This window comes from Diospyros lotus, chromosome 2 (genome assembly GCF_014633365.1).
Source record: "Diospyros lotus cultivar Yz01 chromosome 2, ASM1463336v1, whole genome shotgun sequence".
NCBI lineage: Eukaryota > Viridiplantae > Streptophyta > Magnoliopsida > Ericales > Ebenaceae > Diospyros > Diospyros lotus.
The window spans coordinates 28,442,511-28,468,097 of record NC_068339.1 but is presented as its reverse complement, the minus strand read 5'-3'; the positions used below and the strand labels follow the sequence as shown (position 1 = coordinate 28,468,097).

Below are 25,587 nucleotides of genomic sequence, written 5' to 3'. Positions count from 1 at the left end.
AGAAAAAAAGTAAGGTAAGTTCAATTTTTTTTTTTTATAATCTTGTAGAGGGGAAAGAGAGGGTCGCGTAGGTTCAAACGGGGGTCGAATCGAAGTTAAAACGAGGGAGATATGGCCGAAATACGAAAACAAGGCGTTGCTGTCCGTAATCTGGTGCCCGCGCGTGAGTTACACGTGCCGAAAAATGGCTGTGCGTGAAGGCATGTGACCCACCTTTCCAAGGCACGTGAGGGCGCGTGAGAGGCCTATTTTCCTTCAAATTTTTCAGTTATGCCCCTAATTTAATGCCTCTCAATCATATGTAAAAATATTTGAGGTTAGGTTTACCAAACGCGTGTTTTCTGCAGAAACCTAGTACGTTTGCTGTGAAATTATACCGTCCAAGAGATAAACCAACAAGGTGAGACTCCTATACTCTAAATCTTATTTTTTATTCTCTTATGGGAGACTTCTATTGCATGAGACGTGTTTCGTGAAGTTCTTATACATAAACGCTTGTTATTCTCTTACGTGAAATCATGTTGCATATATGAAATGTATTTTTCTGAAAATTATATGCTATTGGGTTTTTAACTATTGTATTTATAAAATTTGTGTGGCATACTGTTGTACCTATTTGTTGTTGGTCGAGGGAAAAAATCGGATATCCCCCGAGAGGCGCTATGCGTGCGCCATCGAGAAAGCTCTCGTGGGGAAGATCGTGTGCCTAAGGAACAACGGATGTGGTTCTTGCATGAGTGCTATGAGGTCGGGTCGAAGTGATATGGTTGGGGACCTCCTGAGAGGCGCTATACGTGCGCCATTGAGAAAGCTCTCATTAGAGGAGGCTAACGTGTTCACGAGGCACTTCGGAGTAGTTCTCCTTGTCTTCTCATACATTTTATACCTGATCATGCATTGATATAAACTGTTTTTGGAGTTTCTCACTAGAAGAATCATCTTCTAATTGGACTATGTTCCTGAAATCTTCAAACGTTCCAGGTTCGACGAGCGGCTCTAAGGGAAATGAGGTAGCTGAAGAATAAGCTTAAATTACTGCCTGTAGCATGTTTAGCATATTTTTGTTTATGTGCGAATCTATGTAATTTTGGATATATTTAAGATGTTCAGTTATCACTTACTAGAGATGATGTCTATGTAATATATTTTGTAGACGTCTTGAACGATTTTATGTATGATAAATAAAGCGTTATGACTGTGAACCATATTAGGTTCGATTTAGCTTCCGCATTTGAAATTTTAACACATGTCTTAACTATTTTATATTGGGTTTGTTAAGCTGAGAATGTGAAAATTAGGGTTTTTTGGGAATTTGTGTGGTGTATGGCAGCTATTGTGATATGAAAACTTTTTATATTCTCAAAATCCTAAGTTATAACACGCTCAAGAAAATTGGGGTGTACACGTCTAACCCATCCAATAAGTTCTTCTTTACTGCTAAACAACTGATAAAAAATAGAATTCAAACATTGTTCAAATAATAATGAAATAAAAGTTTAATAAAAATGTATGATACCTCATTGGTAGTAAATGATTCGATAGCATCAAATGACTGTTGAAATGAAAAAAAAAATTATGTAAATAAAAAACATAAACAATTTGAAAATATTGTTCAAATAATAATTAAATAAAAGTTTAATAATATATGATACCTGATTGTTAGTAAACGGTTCAACAGCTGACTGTTGAAATGAACAAAAGAAATTATGTAAATAAAAAACATAAATAATTTAAACTAATGAAATATCCCAAATAATTGGATTCGGGGCTACTTGACTCCCCCGAACCGAAGGATTTGGGGCATCCTCGAGTTCCAAAATCCTTCGGTTCGAATACTCAAGGAGTCCCCAAATCCTTCGATTTGGGATGTATCAACTCCTCCGAATCCAAGGATTCGGGGCATACTGATTCCCCGAATTCGAGGATTCAGGGGATCATTCTCTGGTCAACACTCCAAGTGTCCCAACTCCTGGTTTTAGTTTGTTGATGATAAACAAATTTAGAAATACAACAAATTTTCAAATACCTCATGGATTTCATCATCTTCTTTCTCGCCGGAACAAGAATAGTTATTATCTTCTTTGTAAAACTTCGTAAACATTTGTCTATAATAATCTTCTATGCTTAACTTGCCTATGACGAGCAGAAGTGTGCTTAGCAATCTTCCGTGTTAAAGAATAGTTGTTGTGTAATGCTGGATGTTGAATAATAATGGCTGTGCGGTGTGGGTGAGTAAATGTGTTCAAATATGGTGAGTAAAGTGGCTGTAGCTGTAACGCCCCGCTTTCCCGGGCGCATTATATATTGGGACAATTTTGGGACAATTTTTTTTTTCTTTCAAACATTAATGCTACATCACATCATTCCTCGAATCCGTCCCAGAATTCCCATACATTAATCTCGAAAGATAATCACTTACACATCAAATGCGGAACCAATGATCGAAACCTAATATCTTAACATTAATCATAAATAAATTCTTACATCTTCAACATTCCTCAAATCGTTCAAAATCTAAAGTAGCAGAACTTAAATACAGGGGTTACGTTATATACATTTCATTTCTCATGCACTCTGCTAAGTGCCATTTCATGCCTCATTTATCCTCGTATCTGCTACAATCTCCACCTGAAACGTTTGAATATTCCAGGGGCAAAGCTCAAATTAGATGATGAATCATCTAAGTAAGGGTACAGAAAACATATTTCATGCATAAATGCAATGTCTTTCATCGTAGGTGTCAATTGCACCCCTCATGCTATCTACCATTTTTGCGGCCCCTCTTTCGAAACCGAGGTGTATGGGTGCACCCTTGGTAAAACAGCGGTGCCAGTTCGTACTCCCTACGGCCTCAAATGTGAGTGATCAATGATATCAACGTGTATTGATGCATTTTATAGTCATGTCATGTATGCAGTCTACGTGATGGATTCTTATCAGGGCATGTCAATATGATGAAAACATTTTCGAGGAACATAAACCACTTACTAACCAAGCATTTTCCATAAAACTAACTTTAATTGGGGAGTATCACTTACCTTCTCAAGCTTATCGGGCTACCTCGATATCCGTGTCTTGCCTCGATTTGCGTGCCAATCTCAAAATTTGCACGAGTCTCTTCAACTTCAGTCTCAAAGTATCTGAATCACCATAATTATTTAAATAAATATTAAAACCTATTTTTTCATAATTTCTAGTATTTTCTTTAATTTCCTTTCTATTTCTTCCTAATTTTTTTCAATAAATCCAAACTAAATATTTCTCAAATATTTTTCTACAACAATTCATAAAATAATATTCTTGAATTTCTGAAATTTTCTAGGGAATTTTACATACCTTGACTGTTTCTCCGGCTTCCTCGGTTTGCGTGTCATATTCCCGAAATACGTGCTTGAACTGATTTCTCGCCCAAAATTTTTAGAATATTAATAAATATCCAAATCCCATTTTTTTTTAGGAATTTCCTGGAATTTTTTCTTATTTTTCTTTCTTTTCTTTTTCTTTTATTTTCTTTCTTTTCTTTTTTTCTTTTTCTCTTCTCCTCCTTCTCCTCTTCTTCTTCCCGACCTGTGCGCAAACCAGCCTCCGTCGCCGCCGCCCGCGCACCAGCTGCCCCTCCCGCCGCCCACCACCGGCCGCCTCGGCCTCGCCAGACCTCGGCACAACGCACGAAACGCTGCGAGCGGCTTGCGGCCGTCGCTGGCTGCTGCGGGTTGCAGCTCGTTGCGGCCATGGCTTCCATGGTCGCGCCAGCTTCTCCTAACCCTTTCTCGAGCCTCCAATCACCCCATCGACCTCGCCGAATGTCGCTGCATCGTGCGATCATCACCGCGACAGCTGCCCCTGCTCCGTGCGCTGCTGCTCTGCTCGAGTTTGCGGCCATGGCTGCCGCAAGCTGCTACCTCCCACTCGGCCCTCTCTGCTCCAGCACACACACACACACACACTCTCTCTCTTCCTCTCTCTCCCTTGCTTTGATGCTTCTCAATTGGCCAAACTTCTTTGCCTATTTATAGGCAGCCATGGACGAACGTGTATATATATAGATTATATATCTCACACTGTTTCAATCTTATCATAATCTTACTGCCATTATTCTCAAATCTTGCTGACATTTTCTCCAATCTCACGCAAATCTCGGATGTTGAATCTTGCAGGAAGTCCTTGGCCATCAATTGAATAATTCAACTTGTAGCATAATAAAACTTCACAGAAGCTCTCATTCACGCACACATGCGCACGGATATGTATATATATTTATATATTTTGTACGTCACATTTAATTGCCAAATCTCTCAAATCTTCAAATGCTACCACAATCTCCCCATTTTGCAGCCAAAATCTCGGCCATTTAAAGCTTCACAGAAGCTAATCGTTGGCCACTCTCACACGCACACACATATGTATATATATCTATATAGCTATTATATAATACACCAACAAAAGGAAAATTATACTTTTAATCCCCATAGTTCATCTTAATATCACTTGACAAAATTTTTATTGCAACCAAGCCCTCAAACCTCAAATTAATTTGCATTACCGTACCGAAAATTCAAAATTAATAACTCAAAACATAGTCAAAAAGGACGATTCGCCCCACTATTATTTTTGGCTGTCGTTTCTTCCCAAAACCATTAAAGGGTTGCTCATTACGCAAAATCGGAGCCCCCCTAGGGTTCCATTGATTTTTCGGGAGGCTCCTACAACGATTCAGTTTTACAGCCTAAATGACAGTTGTATTTTAACTGTACCGAAAACTGTTCCCGATCCGATTTCTTTCGATACCATAAATTCTATCTCGATACGCTCGTCGAGACTATATAATTTTCCTTAGATAATTTCACTCCGAGGCATTCCTTGCAGTCGATTCGGTACTAATAACTGCTATCAAACCAATTTTTCGGTATTCTAAACTTATTAAAATTACGTGGCATCCTCATACGAACATTGGGTATTATAGTAGCGATGGTGGGCGAGAAAGTGCGTGCACGCACTTCAAAGAGTAATGGTGGGTGGTTGAGCATAAAGGATTTAAATGAAGGGTAAATATGAGATTTTATTTCAAGATTTTTTAAGAATATTAAAAGTAGGTTGCAGAGAGCAAAACTTATGATTGCAAATAGAATTTTCCTACAACTTATTATAGCCAAGTCTGCAATTTTCTAAAAATTACGGTTGCGTTTTCTTTACTATTTTCAAATTGTTTTTAGTTTTCGATTTTCTAAAATAATGAAAACGCATTATCTTTACTGTTTTTAAAAATATATTTTTAAAAACAAAAAAAAATTGTAAAGAAAACTTAAAACAACAAAAAGTTATTTTGAGTGTTTTTATCTAAAATAAACTTTAAACTCAAAACACATTTATTTATTTATTTATTCATATTTTATTATTATAATAAAAAAATATTACAAAATTCATTAACTTTAAAATGTATATATATATTTTTAATAAAATATTAACATTAAATATTTCTAATTTACTGAATAATCAAATTTATTGAATAAAATATCATTAAAAATTATTTTCAAAATTTCAAAGAAAATACGTTTTTTAATTTTTTATTTTAAAAAATAATTTTTAAAATGAAAAGAGAACGTGTTCTTAATTTTTTAAAAATAGACTAATAAAATAAAAAATTAAAAATAAATTCAAAACTAAAAATTAAAAATTAAAAATTAAAAAGTAAAAAGTAAACAAAACGTAGTCTTAAATTTACCCCAACCGCGGTTTTTAACCCTTGATTTCCAACCCAAATCAACAAAACTGCAGACGGTGGTGGCAGGGGATGGAATACTAAACGTAACTGTATTCTCATTTTAAATTAATTAAAACAAACTTATAAATGCAATTTCCTAATTTATTCTTATTTGAATAAAGTTAAAATACAGAAAAAGGTTTACCTGCCGCGTGACCAGCGTGATTTCACCTGCTCGTCTTTCCTCTATTTAAGTCCAGTTAGACAGAGCGAACTGATTAAGCTTACCCTTCCTCTTCCAGTGCCTCCCTCCCCGCCCGTCTTCCTTTCTCAGTTCAGCAGAGCTGTAATAGAGCATCGTTACCACGTCGTTTCCCGCCCGGCAGAATGAATTTGGAGTCGTTCGTTGAAGTCCAGCCGCACTCTCACTTCCCGATCCAGAATCTTCCATATGGCGTCTTCAAGCCCGAATCAGGTTCGGAGGCCAGACCGGGCGTGGCCATCGGCGACTACGTCTTGGATCTCTCCGTCATTGCTTCAGCAGGCCTCTTTGATGGTCCGCTTCTCAACGATACCGATTGCTTCAATCAGGTGACTCCACTGCTACAAAAGCTCTGTTACTTTCAAGTACTTGTACAGAGAGCGAGCTTTGCGAGTGTGGTTTGGAGCATTGACTATTGCTAGTGTTAGTGCTAGTGTTAACATTTTAAATCCAAAGCTCAACATCTTGTCTCCGGTGACTCATCCTCGTGACTGTTTGAGGCCAACGCAATTTCCACAGGCAACAAGTACTGAAGTACTAACGTTCTTGTATAATTGCTGCTTGGTTAACCTTTTTATATTCATACGTCTCATATAGTGGGGAGGTTAGTGATGGTTAAGAATTTTATATGTATTAGAGAAAAAGGAGAAACTACCAAACCCTGGTTTTGCCAAAATGCTCTCTCCTCTCTCTGGCCCTTCTTCTCTAGCTTGCTAGGGTTTTAACCTTAGTTTCCATGTCTTCTAAGAGCATCTCCAACCCTTTGCCCCAGATTTGGGGTAAAACTTACCTATTTTCTTTTTTTCTTTATTTTAGTTATTATAAATATTTATTTTATTTCCAAAATTATTTACTTACTTATTATATATCAAGTTAAATTACTACCTAAAAATTACGTAATTAACTAAATTTTTTTAATTATTAATAATAATTTTTTTATAAAAGCATTACATTTACTATCTTAATTAACAAAACATTACATTCAACGTGAGAAAATAAAAAAAAATATTATATATAACGTAAAAACCTTCTCCACACAAACGTAGAGTCGAACATGCAAGAAAACTTAATTCTCAGAATTAGTATATTCATCTCACAAATGATCAATCCTGACATCTCGAAGTGCAATGTGAGCCTCTTTATCATTGATTTGTCTATGACGAGTAAGGAATTCTTCAAAGTGAGAATTTTCATCACTTGCTGTCTTGACTTTTGGAACTGGCGCTTCCATCCAATCTGGAACTGGCGCTTCCATCCAATCTTGAATTGGTGCATCAACATCACACTTATCCTCTACAATTATGTTGTGCATAATAATGCATGTAGTCATTATGCTAGGTAGTACATGTTTTTGCCAGAAATGAGTCGGTCTTGCCACAATTGCAAAGCGAGATTGCAAAACGCCAAATGCACGTTTTATATCTTTTCTACAAGCTTGTTGCTTCATGGCAAATTTTTTTTTGGGATCACGTGGATCATGAATTGTTTGCACAAGAGTAGATCATTTTTGATATATACTATTGGCTAGATAATAACCCAGGTTATATTCTTTTCCTCAAATGACATAATGAGCGAGATGAGCAATACCTTTAGTGAGGTTGGGGAAAAGGTGGGATGCCTTCAACATATTAATGTCATTGTTTGACCCTAGCATGTCAAAATATGTATGTCATATCCAAATATCATAATCAGTTTCAACCTCAAAGATAATGTTTGGGGATCTATTACGATCTGCATATTGTCCTGCCCAAGTCGTTGGACAATTTTTCCATCTACAATGCATACAATCTTGGCTATCCAACATTATTGGAAACCCACGTTGTTTGTCGACATGGAGTAGCCTCGCAACATCATTGGAGTTGGGCGATCTCATATAACACTCTGTGAATACTTCCACAACAACACGACCAAATTTCTTAAACTTTCAATTGCTATGGATTCTCCTATTTTAATGTATTCATCAGTGGCATCTACAATTACACCATATGTCAAAATTCGAAACACAGCCGTTATCTTCTGAAGAGCTAACAATTTAAGTCTTTCTATACTATCTCTTTTTTGCACAAATTAGTTTTTATGACCTTCCATGGCCTTAACAATTCATAAGAATAAATTTCGAGACGTGTGAAATCTTTGACGAAACATCTCTTCATTGTAACGTGGATTCTCGGCAAAATAGTTGTAAAACAAGTTTGCACCAACAATCTCTCAATCATGATTGATCATTATATGACCAGGAATCGAGCCTTCATGCATCGGTAGACATATTTTTCGTTGATTGAGATAGTGAGCAATAAGGAGGTTGTTGTTGGAATGTAGGTGAATTGCCGTGTCCTCATTTGCATCAATCGCTTCGAGATTGGCTTGAAATTGTATTTTATCATCACTTTCACCGTCAGATAACAAAGAAGAAGAAACATAAGAGGGACCTCCAACAGTGAAACTCATTGTTTAGTGATAAATTGGAAGACTAGGCTTTGAGTATCCAAAGTTCAATGTATTTAATATGAGTGTGTAGAAAGATAAGCTATCTTAAGTAAGTCATCTCATCCGTTGGATTGGATTTCGGCAAGATCTCAATTCTACATTTCATATGCAAGTGGATCATCACTTTTTGGAAAGATAAGATATATTGGATAAGCCACCTCGTTTGTTAGATTGGATTTCTGCAATATCTTAGCCCTACAATCCATATGCAAGTGGATCATCATTTTTTAGAAAGATAAAAGATATTTTAGATAAGTCACCTCGTCTGTTCGATTGGATTTTGGCAACATCTTACCCCTACAATTCATATTCAAATCATATCTTACTTTCTTTTTTGTTTATAAAATACTATGACACACATCATGATATCATACCTTTAACTTCTCTTAAGTATCACATTCACTCTATCTGGAATCTCCTAAAAATGACTTTTGCTCAACAAAGTTCTTCATACTCACACGAAGAAGATATACACCCGTGTCATGTGTATCTTGGTGTTTCTCAAAATCCAATTACGGGTATATACCAGTCTAGGGATCAGTTCTAGTCTCAAATTGAAAGTGAGTATAATAACACACTTCCGGGTTTTGTAACTCAGGCTTGAAATAAATTTTTTTTATAGAAGTGAATGCAAGTTATCATGGCTACAGTTAACAAAATGTGAGGATGTGTTCGACAAGTTGAAAATTTGAATCCAAGTGGTGCTATGGAATAAGACATTATGAGTATTATTCGTAACATTAGTTTATAATATCATATTTAAATGAACATAACATAACATTACATTTGCATTATTCTGTCGATGTTTCGAGTCAAAATGCTGTTAGCAGAAGATAAGAACTACAAGAAATGATTCAAATTTAATTATGTCTGGCCTCTCCTCAAAGATATTTAAAAATTTAGAGGCGATGTTAACAAAACAACAACAATTTTTCATTGATAAGGTGGAATTAGTGCATTAGTAGAAGGAGAATCTCTAAGTTTAGAGTATCACACTCCATCACAACCAGCATCTCCTGGATTGTCTTTATTTTCTCTGGATATAAACGAAAAAGATGTTGAAGGTCTTTTTACTCATTGACCTGTAAGGGCAAAAAAGGCAAAATTGAAAAGGAAAAATGACAAAGAAAACACAACATTTATTGAAGCTATTAAGGAAGAAAATCGACAACTTGCTAACATTTTGAAAAAGAGCAGCGAGGATAGACACCATATTTATCAAATTCAAATGATTTGAGCACAAAATGAGTCAAAGAAGTTGGCCATGGCTGAATATTGAGATGAAGATAAGATTTTATTGAAAGATTTGACATCTATAGAGGATCCAAATCTATGCGAATATTTTCGAACTAAATAAACAAAAATTTTACAAAAAAGAACTCAACAAGGTTGCGGATCTCAAAGTACCCCTGGTTCCTTTGGCCAGTATTTCGATGATATTGGAGGATCTGAAAGTGATTTATTGGATTATTAGATTGTTGTCTTTGTTTATGTAGTATTTAAATCTTAAAAACTTTAGTTTCAAGATTTATGATGTCATAGTGTTCATTCGGCTCATTTCTAATTATCGTGTACGTAAATTTTATTTAATTATTTTTAATTTAGTGCATTTAATAATTATTACTCATTAATTGATTATAATTTATTAATATTATTTAAATATTATTAATAAGTAAATAAAAAGATGTAAAAATATAAAAAAAAAAGGATATAAAAGGAATTAAAATTTGTTATACTTAAAATGGAAGGGCAAAATGGGGACAAACACATTACCCCAAATTTGGGGTAAATTTTTTTTTATTTACTTATTATTAATATTAATCTTTAAATAATATTCATAAACTGTAATCAATTAATGAGTAATAATTATTAAATGTACTAAATAAATTTACAAACACGATAATTAAAAATGAGCTGAATGAACACTACGACATCATAAACAAAGATAATAATTTAATAATCCGGTAGATCATTTCCGGATCCTCCAATATTATCGAAATACTGGCCAAAGGAACCAGGTTACTTTGAGATCTGCCACCTTGTTGTTGAGTTCTTTTTTGTAAAGTTTTTGTTTGTTCAGTTCGGAAATATTTGCGTAGATTTGAATCCTCTATAGATGTCAAATCTTTCAATAAAATCTTATTTTCCTCTCGATATTCAGCCATGGCCCTTGACTCATTTTGTGCTCGGATCATTTGGATTTGGTAAATATGGTGTCTATCCTCGCTTTAGCAAGTTGTCGATTTTCTTCCTTAATAGCTTCAATAAATTTTATGTTTTCTTCGTCGTTTTTCCTTTTCAGTTTTGCCTTTACGGGTCATTGAGTAGAAGGATCTTCAACATCTTCTTCGTTTATATCCAAAGAAAATGAAGACAATCAAGAAAATGCTGGTTGTGATGGCATGTGGTACTATGAAGTTGGAGATTCTCCTTCTGATGATGCACTAAATCCACCTTGTCGATGAAGGATTGTTTTTGTGTTAATATTGCCACCAAAATTTTCAATATCTTTAGGTGAGGCCAAACATGATCAAATTTGAATCCTCTCTAAATCCACCTTGTCGATGAAGGATTGTTTTTGTGTTAATATCGCCTCCAAATTTTTCAATATCTTTAGGTGAGGCCAGACATGATCAAATTTGAATCCTCTCTTATAGTTCTTTTATCTGCTAGCAACATTTTGGCTCGAAACATTTGCAGAATGATTCAAATGTAATATTATGTTCATTTAAATATAATTCTATAAACTAATGTTACGAATAATACTCACAATGTCTTGTTCCGTAGGATTGCTTGAATTCAGATTTTCAACTTGTCGAGTACATTCTCGCATTTTGTTAACTTCAGCCATGATAACTTGCATTCGCTTCTGTAAGGATTTTTTTATTTTGAGCCCAAGTTACAGAACCTGGAAGTGTATTGTTATACTCACTTTCAATTCGAGACCAGAACTGGTCCCTAGACTGATATATAGCCGTAATAGATTTTTGAGAAACATCAAGATGTACAAGATATAGGTGTATATCTTCTTTATGTGAGTATGAAGAACTTCGTTGAGTAGAAGTAAGTTTTAGGAGATTCTAGATAGAATGAATGTGATACTTAAGAGAAGTTAAAGGTATAATGTGTGTTATGGTATTTTATAAAAAAAAAAAAAAAAAAAGGTAAGATATGATTTGGATATGAATTGTAAGGCTAAGATGTTGTCGAATTCCATTCCAACGGACGGGGTGGCTTATCTATCTTATATTTCCAAAAAGTAATGATCTACTTGCATATGGATTGTAGGGATAAGATCTTGTAGAAATCCAATCTAACGGACGAGGTGGTTTATCCAAGATATCTTATCTTTCCAAAAAGTGATGTTCCATTTGCATATGGAATGTAGGGTTGAGATTTTGCCGAAATTCAATTCAACGAATGAGATGGCTTACCTAAGATAGCTTATCTTTCTGCACACTCATATTAAATATATTGAACTTTGGAAACCCAAAGCCCAGTCTTCCAATTTTTCACTAAACAATGAGTTTCACTGTTGGAGGTCCCTCTTATGTTTCTTCTTCTTCATTATCCGACGGTGAAAATGATGATGAAGTATAATTTTAGACCAATCTCAAAATGATTGATGCATAAGAGGACACGACAATTTGCCTACATTCCAACAACAACCTTCTTATTACTCACTATCTCAATCAACGAAAAAAATGCTTACTGATGCATCAAGACATTGCTGGTGCAAACTTGTTCGGCTACTATTTTGTCGAGAATCCACGTTACAATGAAAAAATGTTTTGTTGAAGATTTCACGTCTCAAAATTTATTCTTAGGAATTGTTAGGGCCGTGGAAGGTCATGACAACTATTTTGTGCAAAAAAGAGATAGTATAGGAAGATTTGGATTGTTAGCTCTTTAGAAGATAACAACAGTGTTTTGAATTTTGGCATATGGTCTAGCTGTAGATGCCATTGATGAATACATTAAAATAAGAGAATCCGTAACAATTGAAAGTTTGAAGAGATTTGGGAGATTGCCCAACTCCAATGACATTGTGAGGCTATTCCATGTTAATGAACAACGTGAGTTTCCATGAATGTTGGGTAGCCTAGATGACGCAACGTGTAGCGCGTGTGTGAAAAAACACACCAAAATAAACCCTTGGAAGAACAAATTTCAATGGCCAAAGCTTGACTTTCAAGAAGACGCAAAAACAAGACTGTTTTGCTAAGAAAACCCAAATAGATTGCTGAAATTTGATTGATTAAAACTTGATTACAAACTCTAGATCCTAGGCGTATTTATAGTATTTGGCTAATCCAAATCCATCTAATATTTGGAAAACAAAATCCAACTAGAATTCTAATAGAAATAAATCCTAAATAAAAGTCAACTAAAATCCTAATAAAAATAAAACCCTAATCAAACATGAAGTAGAATCCTGAATCAAGTAGAAACATGAAATAGAATCCTAAATCAAGTAGAAATATAAAGTAGAATCCTAAATCAAATAGAATTCTAAAACTTAAGAAGTATTAAAATAACATTATAGCACTACTATTTTGGTGATACTGTTCCGGTTTGGTTGGGTCAGCCTTGGGCCGAGTCTTGATTGGTGACCGCATCACTAGATTGTATGTATTGGAGTTGAAAAAATTGTCCAATGGCTTGGGCAGGACAATATGCAGGTCGTAGTGGATCCCCAAGCATTATCCTCAAGGTTGTAGCTGATTATGATATTTGGATATGGCATGTTAGGTCAAACAATGATATTAATGTGTTGGAGGCATCCCACCTTTTTGTCAACCTCGTTGAAGGTATTGCTCTTCCCGCTCATTATGTCATTCGAGGAAAAGAATATAGCACGGGTTATTATCTAGCCGATAGTATATAACCAAAAGTAGTCTACTCTTGTGCAAACAATTCATGATTCACGTGGTCCCAAGAAAAAAATTATTCTCCATGAAGCAACAAGTTGTAGAAAAGATGTAGAAGGTGCATTTGGCATTTTGTAATCTCGCTTTGCAATTGTGGCACGACCAACGCGTTTCTAGAAAAACATGTATTACGTGACATAATGATATGTGCATTATAATGCACAACATGATTGTAGAAAATGAATGTGATGTTGATGCACCAATTCAAGATTGGATGAAAGCGCTAGTTCCAGAAATTGAGATGGTAAGTGATAAAAATTCTCACTTTGAAGGATTCCTTGCTTGTCATAGACAAATCAGGGATTAAGAGGCTCACATTGCACTTCGAGATGCCTTAGTCAATCTTTTGTGGGATGAATATACTAATTTCTAAAATTAAGTTCTTTTGCATGTTCGACTTTATGTTTGTGTTGTGAAGGTTTTTACGTTATATGTAATTTTTTTTTTTAATTTTGTCATGTTGAATGTAATGTTTTGTTAATTGAGATAGTAAATGTGATGCTTTTATAAAAAAAATATTATTAATAATTGAAATTTTTTGGTTAATTGTGTAATTTTTAGGTAGTAATTTAAGTTGATATATAAAAAAAATTATTAATTATTTTTGTTTATAATAACAAAAATAATTATGGGTGGGCTGGAGGGCATTTCACCCGTCACCCCAAATTTGGGGGTGGGTTGGAGGTGCTCTTAAGTACTATTCAACTCCACCATCCCCTTCTTCAAGTGTAGCTACTAGGGCAAGAGAAAATAATCCCTATCTTGTATCTTTTAGATCAAGATATAAGGTTGTGTGGGGAGATTTTCTTGGTTTTGTGGGGAAGAATGGTTCGGCAGTGACTACACCAGTCACTTCTCCAGCTTCAGTAATGGCCTCTTCGACAAGTGGCTCTGTGGCAGAAGGTTTGGACAAGCAGGAGGCATTGCTAGTTGGTTCGAACAGAGAACGGTGTGTGTCATTGGTTTCGTTCTAGGCTACTAACAAAGGTTGCTTGGTTATGAAGGAATCTGGGATGGGTAGGGCTTCTAGGGTGTTGGATGATGGTTAAAAGGTCATGGGTCTTGTTGGAGATGGTGGTATTGGTCTATTGGAGGAGGTTCAGATGGATGATGAAGAAAATCCACAAAATTTGGTGGAAATTCCAAGGCTTTGTGTCCTGTTGAAACAGAAGCCATGAGAACATGGGGGGACTAAGGTGGAGGGAATGAAGGCCTCTGATGATTTCCTTGAGCCATCAAACTAGGTTCGAGGGTTTTGGTGATGGTAGGTATTGGACAGAGGGTATGGTAGATTGAATTCATAATTGGTTGGGGGGTTACTCGGTGGTTCAGGGTGGTTGAAAATATCGGGACAATGTTGGTGGTGTGAATAATAGGGAGAACTTCATTGGTGATGGGATTCAAACATAGATTGGTCAGAAAATCCAAGGTAGAGGTGGTGATCCTATGGCTTGACCAATGTGGGATGGTGACCGACAGTGGAGATGGTCGAAAAAGCAATCCTCTGGTGGCTAGAGAGAATCTTCTTGATTTTGACAAATCTCATTTGGTGGGTCCCACTCCCTTTAATTTTGAATTTAATTTAAACGAGACTAGAAAAAGTGGTGGTGATTTAACTAGTGATGGAAAGTCTTTGCAATTCGAATTTAATGAGCAAGGTATGAGGGGTAATCTAATGCGATCTCCCTATGGCAATTATGGTGGACCACTAGCTGGTTTACCCAAGTCCTGGGTTGTAATGCTTAATAAAGGGGGTACCTGTATGCCAATCAAAATGCATTGTCATCCACTCAAGGTCTTGGAGTGATGTGAACGGTAAAGAAGCAAAGGTAAGGGTTGTCTAAGAGCATATAAGTCTTGGGCCAATTACCCGTTCAAGGGCTAAAGAATTTCAAAAGGAACTTGAGTTATTTATTGGGAAGACTCTAGCTCATTTGGAAAAGTTAGAATTCAAAGTGAAGGATTTAAAGCCCAAATTAATCACATTGCTTGTTTGCTTGGAAGACCAGGACTAGAATGCAACCTAGGCACTCCATGATCAAGTCCAAGCAATCAGTCCATCCACCAGGCCCTAGTTTTTCCAACAAGCCCAAGTCTCATAACTGATGTCATGGATGATATCACCCTTCATTTGTCCTTTATGTTTGAGAGTGTTTTGTCCTTATGTATCATTGTGTTTTATCATCATGACTCTATTTGTCAAGAGTGGCATGGTGACATTTTTCTTTATACTTTTGATTTGTCTTTTATCATCATTAGCCTCATTTTGTCAAATGAGGCAATCATGATTCCCTTTGTTAAAAGTGACGTGATGATGTTTTACTTTATGTTTTTGGTTTGTCTTTTATCATCATTAGCCCTCTTTTGTCAACAAAGGCAATGATGTTGTCTGTCTTTAATTATTATGTTTGTCTTTAAGACTAATATTTATATGTGTGATCTTGTAATGTTTTGGTATGAACATTTTTATGAAGAAAGTGCAGAGAACATTTTTATCCTAATTCTTATCACTTTTCCTTCTTCTATCTTAGAGTGTGGCAAATCGAAGCTAGTATTTTCTTGTTTGTGGCGAACTTTCTTATCAAACAAGGGGTGCTAGTATTTATTTTGTATTTTCGGCACATCATGGACACTGGTAAAATCAAGGTTCGCTCCTCTCCTAATGTAGTTGAGTTGAGTTGAGTTGGCCAAGCACTGGTAGTTTATTCTAGAGAGTAATTTTCTTGAGAAACACTTGTCATTTCCTATTGTATAGCATATTGCCTATCAACCTTGGTCAAATTTGGGTTTAATTGAGGTACTCTCCAATAGCACCAATTTCTATTTCTTTTAGTTTTCTTCTATGGATAAAATGTTACAGATGTTTGAATCTAGTCCTTGGATTGTTGGAGGAAGGCCTTTATTTCTAAAGCAATGGTCTCTTGGCATGGTTTTGTCTAAGGATTCTCATTCTACTATCCTTGTTTGGGTCAAATTTCTCAATGTCCCTCTCCAATTTTGGTTTTTTAAGGGACTAGAGTTTATTGCTAGTGTTGTGGGTCATCCCATTCACGTGGATGCTTAAACTGAGGCTAGGTCTCAATTGGGTTTTGCCAAGGTATGTGTGGAGTTATCTATCAATTTTGCATTTCTCAAGGAGTTTGAGTTATTTCAGGGATATGATGAGACTACTGATGATGAGATTTATGTCGAAATCCACGTTCATCCATGGTCTCTTGGAATGTATTTGGGTATGAGGCATGCTACTTAGCTAGGTACGCATTTGTGGGGTGTAGGATTAGTTGGTACGATAGTTTGGTTCATGTTTTCCTTTGAATAATGTATTGGTATGCCTATTAAAATTCAAAGGAAAAAATTTGTTATATTCATAAGATATTGCAATGAAAATAAGGTTCAACTTAACAAAAAGCAAGCCTGCAATAACATAAAACCATAATAGTAGGACCAGAAACGGGAAAAAAAACCTTAGTTAACACATAACAAATTAAAGCTAACAATCATCTCAAAAGCTTAATGATATGCTAACTTCTTTCATCTCCAAATGATTTCCGAGTTTAGACTTTTGAATTTGGGCTATCAAGTCACTTCAAAGTTTTATATTTGGGATCACCATTTTTAGCTATCCAGGTTTCACATTCCTAGGGGCAGAAGGGTCTTAGAGTGATTGCATTTCTTTTCTTATGCTTGCTGCTTGTATTGCTTATACTTAGTTGTTAAGTGGTTGTGCTTTACCGGATTGTACATTTTGGATAGATGTGTTGCTAGGCTAGAGGAGGGAAAGCAGGTTGAGAAATCAATTGAATTCTTTGCTGTTATCTTTCTCTCTTTCTCTCTTTCTCTTGAACGTTCTCCCTCTTTCTTGTTGTTTCCCTCCCTTCCATTTGAACTCTCCCTCCAAATTCTCTATTACTCTTAATCCTACCTAAACGATGGCACCAGGTAGCATCCTTCCCCATTCCAATATGTGTTTTTACCCTGATAAAATACATGTGATCTAAAACATAGGTCATGGGGGGTTCCATGAATTGTGCAACTATGGTCAGGTAGCAGGCTTTGTGGCAGGGGATGCACCCGTCTTAGAGATTCAAGCCTTGGTAGCCAATAGATTTTGCAACTTGATGGAGGAGGATCCCAGTGTGCCTCTAGTGAGTGTTGTTGAGGGTGATGGCCTTATGTTGGACAGTGATCGAGACGCTAGCCCAGTTAAGGATATGGCCATACAAGCAGTGGAGGCCCCACACTATTGACCTAGTGAGGCTACAGTTGGTGGCTCAAGTGCAAATTCTATTTCACTCTTTTTCTAGTCAATCCTTTCAAAAGCCTAAATGAAGAACGCAAAAATTAGTGGGTTTGAAAGCTTGATACTATTGAGGGTGTCCTCATGGAATGTGTGTCCTTAAAAGGCCCGCAAAGCAGGGGGAGGTGAGGTCCCTCATTCAAAGGAGCCAGTTGAGTTTGTTGGGGTTTCTGGAGACTAGAGTTTATCTCTCTCATGTTGGATCCTTGTGTCCTAGGTTTCTTTTTACATCACCTTTATATATGCTGGTAATGATGATCATGGGCAAATAGTGTTGTGGGATTTCTTGGCGTGGTCTATGGCTCACCTTGGGTTCTGCTTGGAGATTTTAATGTGTGTAGAGATCAGTCTGAAATGCTTAGTATGGATGTCTCTATGACTATTGTTATGGAGAGGTTCAATAGGTTTATATTGAGTTCTACTCTTCAACTTATCCTTCTCTAGTCCTATTCTTACTTGGAATAATTGACGCTTTAGTTGCATATATTGTAAGCTGGATGAGGTGTTGGTGTTTGATTATTGGCTTGCCAGATTTCGGGATAGGATGGTTACCTTTTTGCCTCTAGATCTTTTTGACCATTGTCTTGCTGTGGTTTATCTTGGGGGAGGTATTTAGAGGCCCCAGGGCAGCTTCAAGTTTCATAATATTTGAGAACCCTGTGACAAATATTTCAAGTAGGCATGCATGGTGGGTTCCAATTTCTTAATCCAGGATTAAATCAACCATTCTTGGAAGTGAACTAACCAATTTAACCATAAAACTATCAAGGCGTTAGAATTTAGCATATCATCATATGGTCAATAAGATATCCTGTGAAAGTACCACAGAGCAAGAAGAAATAGTGTAATTACTCTTAAATTTAGTTTGTGGCAAAAGGTGCAGTTGACTCATTCTGCAAAAAAATTCTATTGCCACTGTAATGCCAAATGAGTTGAAGGGCTTTGTATTTAAGAGTGAATTGTTTCTTTCTCTTCTTTTTGCTTTTCTTTTGATTGGTATTTCTTGAGATTGTAATTGGGCAATGGGCTTTTAAGTTGATGGAATTGTTTACCATTTGATTTGTGGTGGTGCCAGACAAATCTTAACAAGTTCCTAGGTATGGGACGGCCTGCATGGAAGGAAGCTCGTGCTGCAATTCAGAAGCTACTGTCAGGTATGCTAATTGTTATGTTCTCCCACCTTTTCACGTTTTATCTGTTTTTCAATGTGAAATTCTCAATTAAAAAGTTGTTGTCATGTGTGCTAATTGTTAGGTTGATAGCATATTTTGCATTCATCTGTTTCTCATTGTGAAATTAATCTGTAATTCTCATGTTTCTTCTGATTAATTTTATTTATGTGGTTAGCACTCTATGCTACGGGAGTAGATGCCTTAGGCTTTGAAATATATGGGCCTTCAAGGGGATGATAGAGTTGAATTTGTATGTATATATGTGCACGTACATTTGTAATGGAAAGATGCAAGCTTAATTATTGAGTCAATCTAGCATTAAATTACCACCTATTTTATTCTTCAACCAGCTACACAACCAACATTACGTGACAACGAAGGTTTGAAGAGGAAGGCACTTCTGCCTATGGTAAGATTAGTTGCTGAATATGGAGTTTGATTGTATCTGTTTGTCATTCTAATTATGTCTTCTGCCTTATGCTCTAGGACAAGGTAGAAATGCTTCTTCCTATTGCAATAGGGGACTATACAGATTTCTTTGCATCTTTGCACCATGCCAAGAACTGTGGGACCATATTTCGTGGACCAGAAAACCCAATTCCGCCCAACTGGTATGTTTATTTCAGTCCCTGTTGTGTTTGTTGGATAAAGTGTTGGAAAGCACGTATCCTTTGTTTATTTAAAGTTCTTCCATTTTTCAAGATCTGATTCAAACTTGCCTAACTACTTTTTAGGTTCCATCTTCCTATTGCATATCATGGGCGGGCATCATCTGTTGTGATTTCTGGCACAGATATTGTTAGACCGAGGTGGAAAAAAATAAATTTTATCCCTACCTTTTATGACTTTTAGTTTTACTAAAGGTGTAAAGAAAAAGAGAGTTATCATGTGGGATTGAATCTAAAAGGAAGCTTCAATGTAAATGTCTGAAAGCCATGACAGCTTTTTCTCCATGCAATGGCAAAAGCTCCCCTTTAATCATCATTATTTTTCCAGAGGCCTTGCTCTAGCATTTAACATCTTGTGAATAACTAATGTACACCAAAAAGAAGAGCCACCATAGAATATGTGACTCCCTCCCATCTAGAATTCTTCATCATATGTACAGTGTTATCCTTACAGGAACAAAGTGATACACCTGGTGCAAGTTGTAGCTTGAACCTTTGAGTAATTAGTATGCCCTCGATTGTGTATTTCCGTTGTTAGTGTAACCTTTGAGTAATTAATATGCCATTAGTCATGTATTTATGTTGTTGATATGCATCCCACTTCATGTATCTAATTATCTCTATGGTTTATATAGAACCAGAGCTTTCATTATATTCGTTCTTACCCGTGATTGCATTCCTTTCCTTTTTATCTTTTCATTGTGAAAGTATAAGGAGAAGAAGAGGTTACTTGCTCACATATATAGCTCACCTTGAGGATCTCCTTGAACACAGGCAATTGCAAATAATGTCATAGATGCCAATCAAATTGGGAACACATTGAAATAAAAATGAGAAAAAATTCTCTTACAATATAGTTAATTATATGTATGTGCACTAGCAATGTTCATATGCTTAGAGGTAATATGTCTGACAACTCAATGCTGTGGCAACCCCCCAGGAGAATGGGGCTTAACTGCTCCATTTTCAACAAGAAAATAGATTGCAAACCTTTTGCTTGGCCTATAGTTACATCCTTTGATGAATAACTTTTTCAACGCAAAGAATATGGCTGAAGATTCCCTCCTCTATACATGGTTAATTGGACTTTAGGCTATGATTTGATGTTCTAAGCTACTATGGTTCCTTCCATTTTATCTCATGATTTTGTTTACTGCTCATCTCCTCCATAGAGGTCAAGGTCATCCATCTGGCAATTCTCCACCATATTTTGGACCTTCAAGGAAGATGGACTTTGAGCTAGAAATGGTTAGCTCTTACATGCATTCTACAAAAACTAAAGATTGACCTTTATGTTTAGGTCTTCTGTGTCAGTTCATTATGGATATGGCAATTGCCATCTCATGGTAGTACAGCTTTATGAGTAAACAATTTGGTTTCACTTGATTCTGGCTTTGTCTTGCTTTTAGGCTGCTGTAGTTGGGCCTGGAAATGAATTGGGAAACCCTATAGATGTTAACAAGGCTAAAAATCATATCTTTGGGCTTGTTTTGATGAATGACTGGAGTGGTATGCTTTATACTCTTTTGTCTTATCTTTTCCTTGTTTAGTTAGTTGTAGAGGCTGTACTGATTGAAGTCTTCTTCACAGCTAGAGATATCCAGGCATGGGAATATGTGCCTCTTGGGCCATTCCTTGGAAAGAGTTTTGGTAAAGATGTTTAAAGCTTTATTCTCTATCACTGTTTCCATTATGTGAAGCTGAGATTAGAACATACATAGCGTCTTAGGCAGAGTGAATGGATGCTTGCTCTTGTTTCTTGTATGCTTGATGCTCTAATTACAGAAGCAGACTCTAATTCTTGTCTTGGAATCTTGCAGGAACAACAGTCTCCCCTTGGATTGTGACCTTAGATGCTCTTGAACCTTTTGCTTGTGATGTCCCCAAACAGGTAGCCTGTCCATCTAAACTGTTCAAGGAGTCCTCCGATTAGATTTCATGATTTTGTTTACTATTGAGAATTTTCTCATATAGTCACATGCTAAAGCATGCATACTATATTTGCAGAGCCCACATCCATTGCCATATCTTGCTGAAAAGTTTTCCACGAACTATGACATTTCTTTGGAGGTACAATTGCACTTTTGTGTACCATATACAATTGTTCTATTAGTGTCAAGGAATGGCATCTTGTGTGGTTGAACATGTCCAATGTGCCACATTCGATGCTTGTCAAGTCCATAGAAAACAGTGACAAGTAGCTATCTTTTTTCTTTTTTTCTCTTAACTGTATAATGACATGCGGGTGAGCCTCAGTAACAAAGGTAAGGTTACTCCTTTGTGACTAGGAAGTTATGGGTTCGAGTTGTGGAAACAATCTCTTCAAAAAAAAAAGTAAGGGAAAGGTTGTGTACAAAATTACAAATACAATCTTCCCCAACCCTTGCAAAGTGGGGAGTGCTTGTGCACTGGGGATGCACTTTGCTATAATGACATATAGGGCTTCTGTCTGGCACCATTGAACAAAAAAATTCTATACCTGCCTCAAAATTTTCCCTTCTTGATTGTAGTGTTGTCAAATTTTAATGTTCTTGAGAAAGTTTTGCAAATAATCCATTTTAATGATCAAACTGCCTGCTTTCTGCAAGGTTCGGATTAAACCCACTGGAGAAGAACACACTTATGTTGTCACAAAGAGTAACTTCAAACACTTGTAAGGGTTTTACTTGTGTAGTTTCCTGTATTCATTGGTATCTAGGTATAGACAAACTTTGTCTTATCAATAAATGCTTGTCGGACTATTTATTTCTTGTTATTTATAGCTTCTGATATTATAAGTATATTAGTTAACAAATTCAGTTATTACTGGGAACTGTTCTTTTTGAAAGTTTTATTGGGCAAAAGATAACTTACACCTTTAAAACAAAAGTTGTTAATAAGCAATTCTGACACCTTGAAATAGGCAATTTTTATTGCTATAGAGAACTATATATACTGCTTTCTTTTTTATCCATCATTATTAAACAATCATATGATTATTTTGATCACTAGCTCAATAGTACATGGGGATGGGTGACTGCTAAGTACTTTTTAAGATTTTGAAATGCATTAATTTGTTAGAACAGAGATTAAGGGTTGTGGTAGGCAGAGAGATGCTACTGCTGACCAACTGCAGAAAACAAGATGGAACCCTGTTTTCGTTCTTCCTTTGAGTTTTTGAAATCCATTCTTCTTTGAGTTTTCACTGCTAGAAAACTCTCTTTCAAGATGAAAGGGCTAGCCAATTTAGCGGCCATGCCTACTAGCAGGTTAGCTGTTGGCAATAAGTAGTGTATTTTGTTGTAATCATGTAGGAGTACTGTTAGACTTTTTCTTTCCCGCAAGTGTACGGAATCGTAACAAGCAATATAATGATGAATCAAGTATCGTTCCCACGAGGATTGGTTTTTGGTCCCTACTTTAACCACTATTATCTTTAATAAGCCACACACAACTCAAAGAATACTCGATGGAAGTTTTATATAAATTAAAACTAACTCACCAAAGGAAAACACAAAATAATTCTTTAGGTTTTAAATATGGAAATCTAATGCGCTAGGGTTCATGAATCCACCGTAGTTCTATATTTGGTTTAATCTCTCAGTGATTGAGTTTTATAATTCTTGCTTTGATCTGAAAATCGATGATCCTAAGTTAATCAAAAGCCTCTCTCGATGGTCAATCGAATCTATGCTCACATATGAGATTAATTATCTCTAATTAATCTGCAAATATAAAAACATGCATTTATCCACAATGATCATCAAAATAAGATTTCACAAGGCATAACGGTATCTCTACCTATTATCGAACCTTATGTCATTTATTATCAAGTGCTAATCTATATTGAATCTCTCGAAAGCAATATAAATCACAAACACGTTCTAATGGCGGCCAAGCATCAAAACGGAATTGGTGCATAACAAACGATCAACTCAAAAGACAAGAATAAAATAAAACCCAAATACTTTTAATTAAACCATCATTGAACTAGGTTTCATCAATCACCCTAGCCACAAAGTACTTAGCCTAACATAGTTTCAACCAACGAAAAAGTAATAAAAACGGAGTTCATGATGTTACAAAGAATAAAGAACAGAAAAATAAAACCAAAACCGAAGATCTTCAAGAAAATCTCCCCTTTTTGCCTCAACTTGCCGTCTTCTCCTCCTTCCAAAAAGCTGACCTAATCTCCCAAAAATAAGCCTTTATATAGCTCTCTTTAAGTTATCAAAGTCCTTCACCTTAAAGGAGTCTATTTCCCTTTTATTTGGATCAAAACGGGCTTAAAACGGCCTTGTCACGAAACTTTGAATCCTACCGCGGTTCTACCGCGGTATGCTTGTTGCTGCAGACCCGTGAGCTCCAGAAAATAATTCCTAAAGCGGTCCTACAGCGGTATGCATACCGCTGTAAGACCGTGAGCTCCAGAAACTAAGTCTTATAGCGGTGCTACAGCGGTATGCATACCGCTATAAGCCCGCTAGCCTTCTTCTTTGGCCTCTTGCTTTATCATCTTCAACTTCTTGTTTTCGATACTCTTTTGCTTCTTTTTAATTCGAAACCCGACCATGCCTCCAAACTTCATTTCACTCCCATCATGCACAAAAAATCACTCTTTTTGCTCCATGTCCGCTTTAACACATGCTCCACATCTACATAACCATATATAGAACCAAATCAAGTAGAAATCATGCTCATTGAATGTATAAATGCTAAGTTTATAGACCAAAATAAGTGTATAAAAGACACTTATCAAGTACCCTTTTGTAATTACTGGCTATTGATCTCTTTATTTGTGGAATAGATATTGGACTTTGAGTCAACAACTGGCACATCATACTGTCAACGGTTGCAACTTGAGGCCTGGTGATATTTTTGGAACTGGGACAATAAGTGGACCTGTAAGATTTTTGAAACATCAGCTTTTACATGATGTTGAAATGCAGATGCTTCTAAAGTAAAAATAAACATTACTCCTTGTTCCACTTTAAGTTGATGAGCCATTTCATTCCCCATAGGAACCGGAATCCTATGGATGCTTGCTGGAGTTAACTTGGAATGGAACAAAACCACTGTCCTTAGGGGGAGCCACTCATACATTTCTAGAAGACGGCGATGAAGTCATTTTTACCGGTTGCTGCAAGGTTTATATCGTGGAACCTTTTCAACTCTTGGCGTCTATTTAGCACATTGCAGTTGATTATTCCACTTAAGCACACGACACATCTTTGTGACAACATATCTGATTAGATTCTACTCTCAGATGTGGAATAAAAGCTTGACATGTCATTGTCATTGTCTTTGCTATATAGACTGACAAATCTCGATATCTGAATTCATTTGCAGGGGAGCGGATACAATGTGGGGTTCGGGACATGCTCTGGCAAGATTCTTCCTTCACCAAAGTAGCTGAGAAAATGTCGTTTTTACCTCGGCAGGCTCTTGTTCATCTTGGCCTCAACTGTTGTATGTTTCAGATAATCAAAGATGATGCTGTAGAAAGTAGGAAGTGAGTAAACTGTCATCTTCTTGTTATTTGTATCAATCAGTTAATCAGCTTCAGCTGTACTGCACCTCCTCATTTGAATAAGGACGTCTTTCAACTGATCTATTTTGGCATTTCCAAAAAAATCTTATCTGTCTCCCGTACTAGAAATAGAGGGTAAAAAGTTTCTTGCTTTTCAAGGGTAGGGGATGGGGATGGTCGTTTATTATTCAAGCTCCATTCTTGCTTCGCAAAGAAGTTGTTGGCAATTTAAATTTGTGGCCTTTCAATTCCATACAATTATCATAATTATTGTAATTCTAATCTCATTTAGACTGATAACGTAGTTAGAAAAACAATTGTTCTTGTAAAATGATATCTTTAACGAATTGATTGTCAACTTCTATTTTATGAAGACAACAAACAAAATGTTTCTTTTGCGGTAAATTGAGTAAGAAATCCTACCCTTATGCTTTGTTCTTATTTGGGCCGACCAATTACTTCTGGTTGTCTTTTGGAATACAAGTGGTGAGTGGCAGCAAGCTAGCAAGCATCCGTTTTGAATTTTAAACCTACTCTTGATTAGATGTCTTGATCATGCC

At 36.2% G+C, this 25,587-nt stretch overlaps 1 protein-coding gene across 1 annotated transcript; it reads left to right on the top strand.

The window, feature by feature from the left end:
* Positions 1–5,957: 5,957 nt before the first annotated feature.
* On the top strand, positions 5,958–25,365 carry LOC127794536 (fumarylacetoacetase-like). Its single transcript, XM_052325711.1, has 14 exons — positions 5,958–6,292; positions 18,754–18,832; positions 19,201–19,259; positions 19,337–19,461; positions 19,585–19,659; positions 20,691–20,766; positions 20,928–21,027; positions 21,109–21,168; positions 21,339–21,409; positions 21,526–21,588; positions 22,107–22,171; positions 24,305–24,401; positions 24,519–24,644; positions 24,847–25,365. The coding sequence occupies exons 1-14, from the start codon at positions 6,089–6,091 to the stop codon at positions 24,907–24,909; spliced, it is 1,263 nt and encodes a 420-aa protein (XP_052181671.1). The 5' UTR covers positions 5,958–6,088; the 3' UTR covers positions 24,910–25,365.
* Positions 25,366–25,587: the final 222 nt, after the last annotated feature.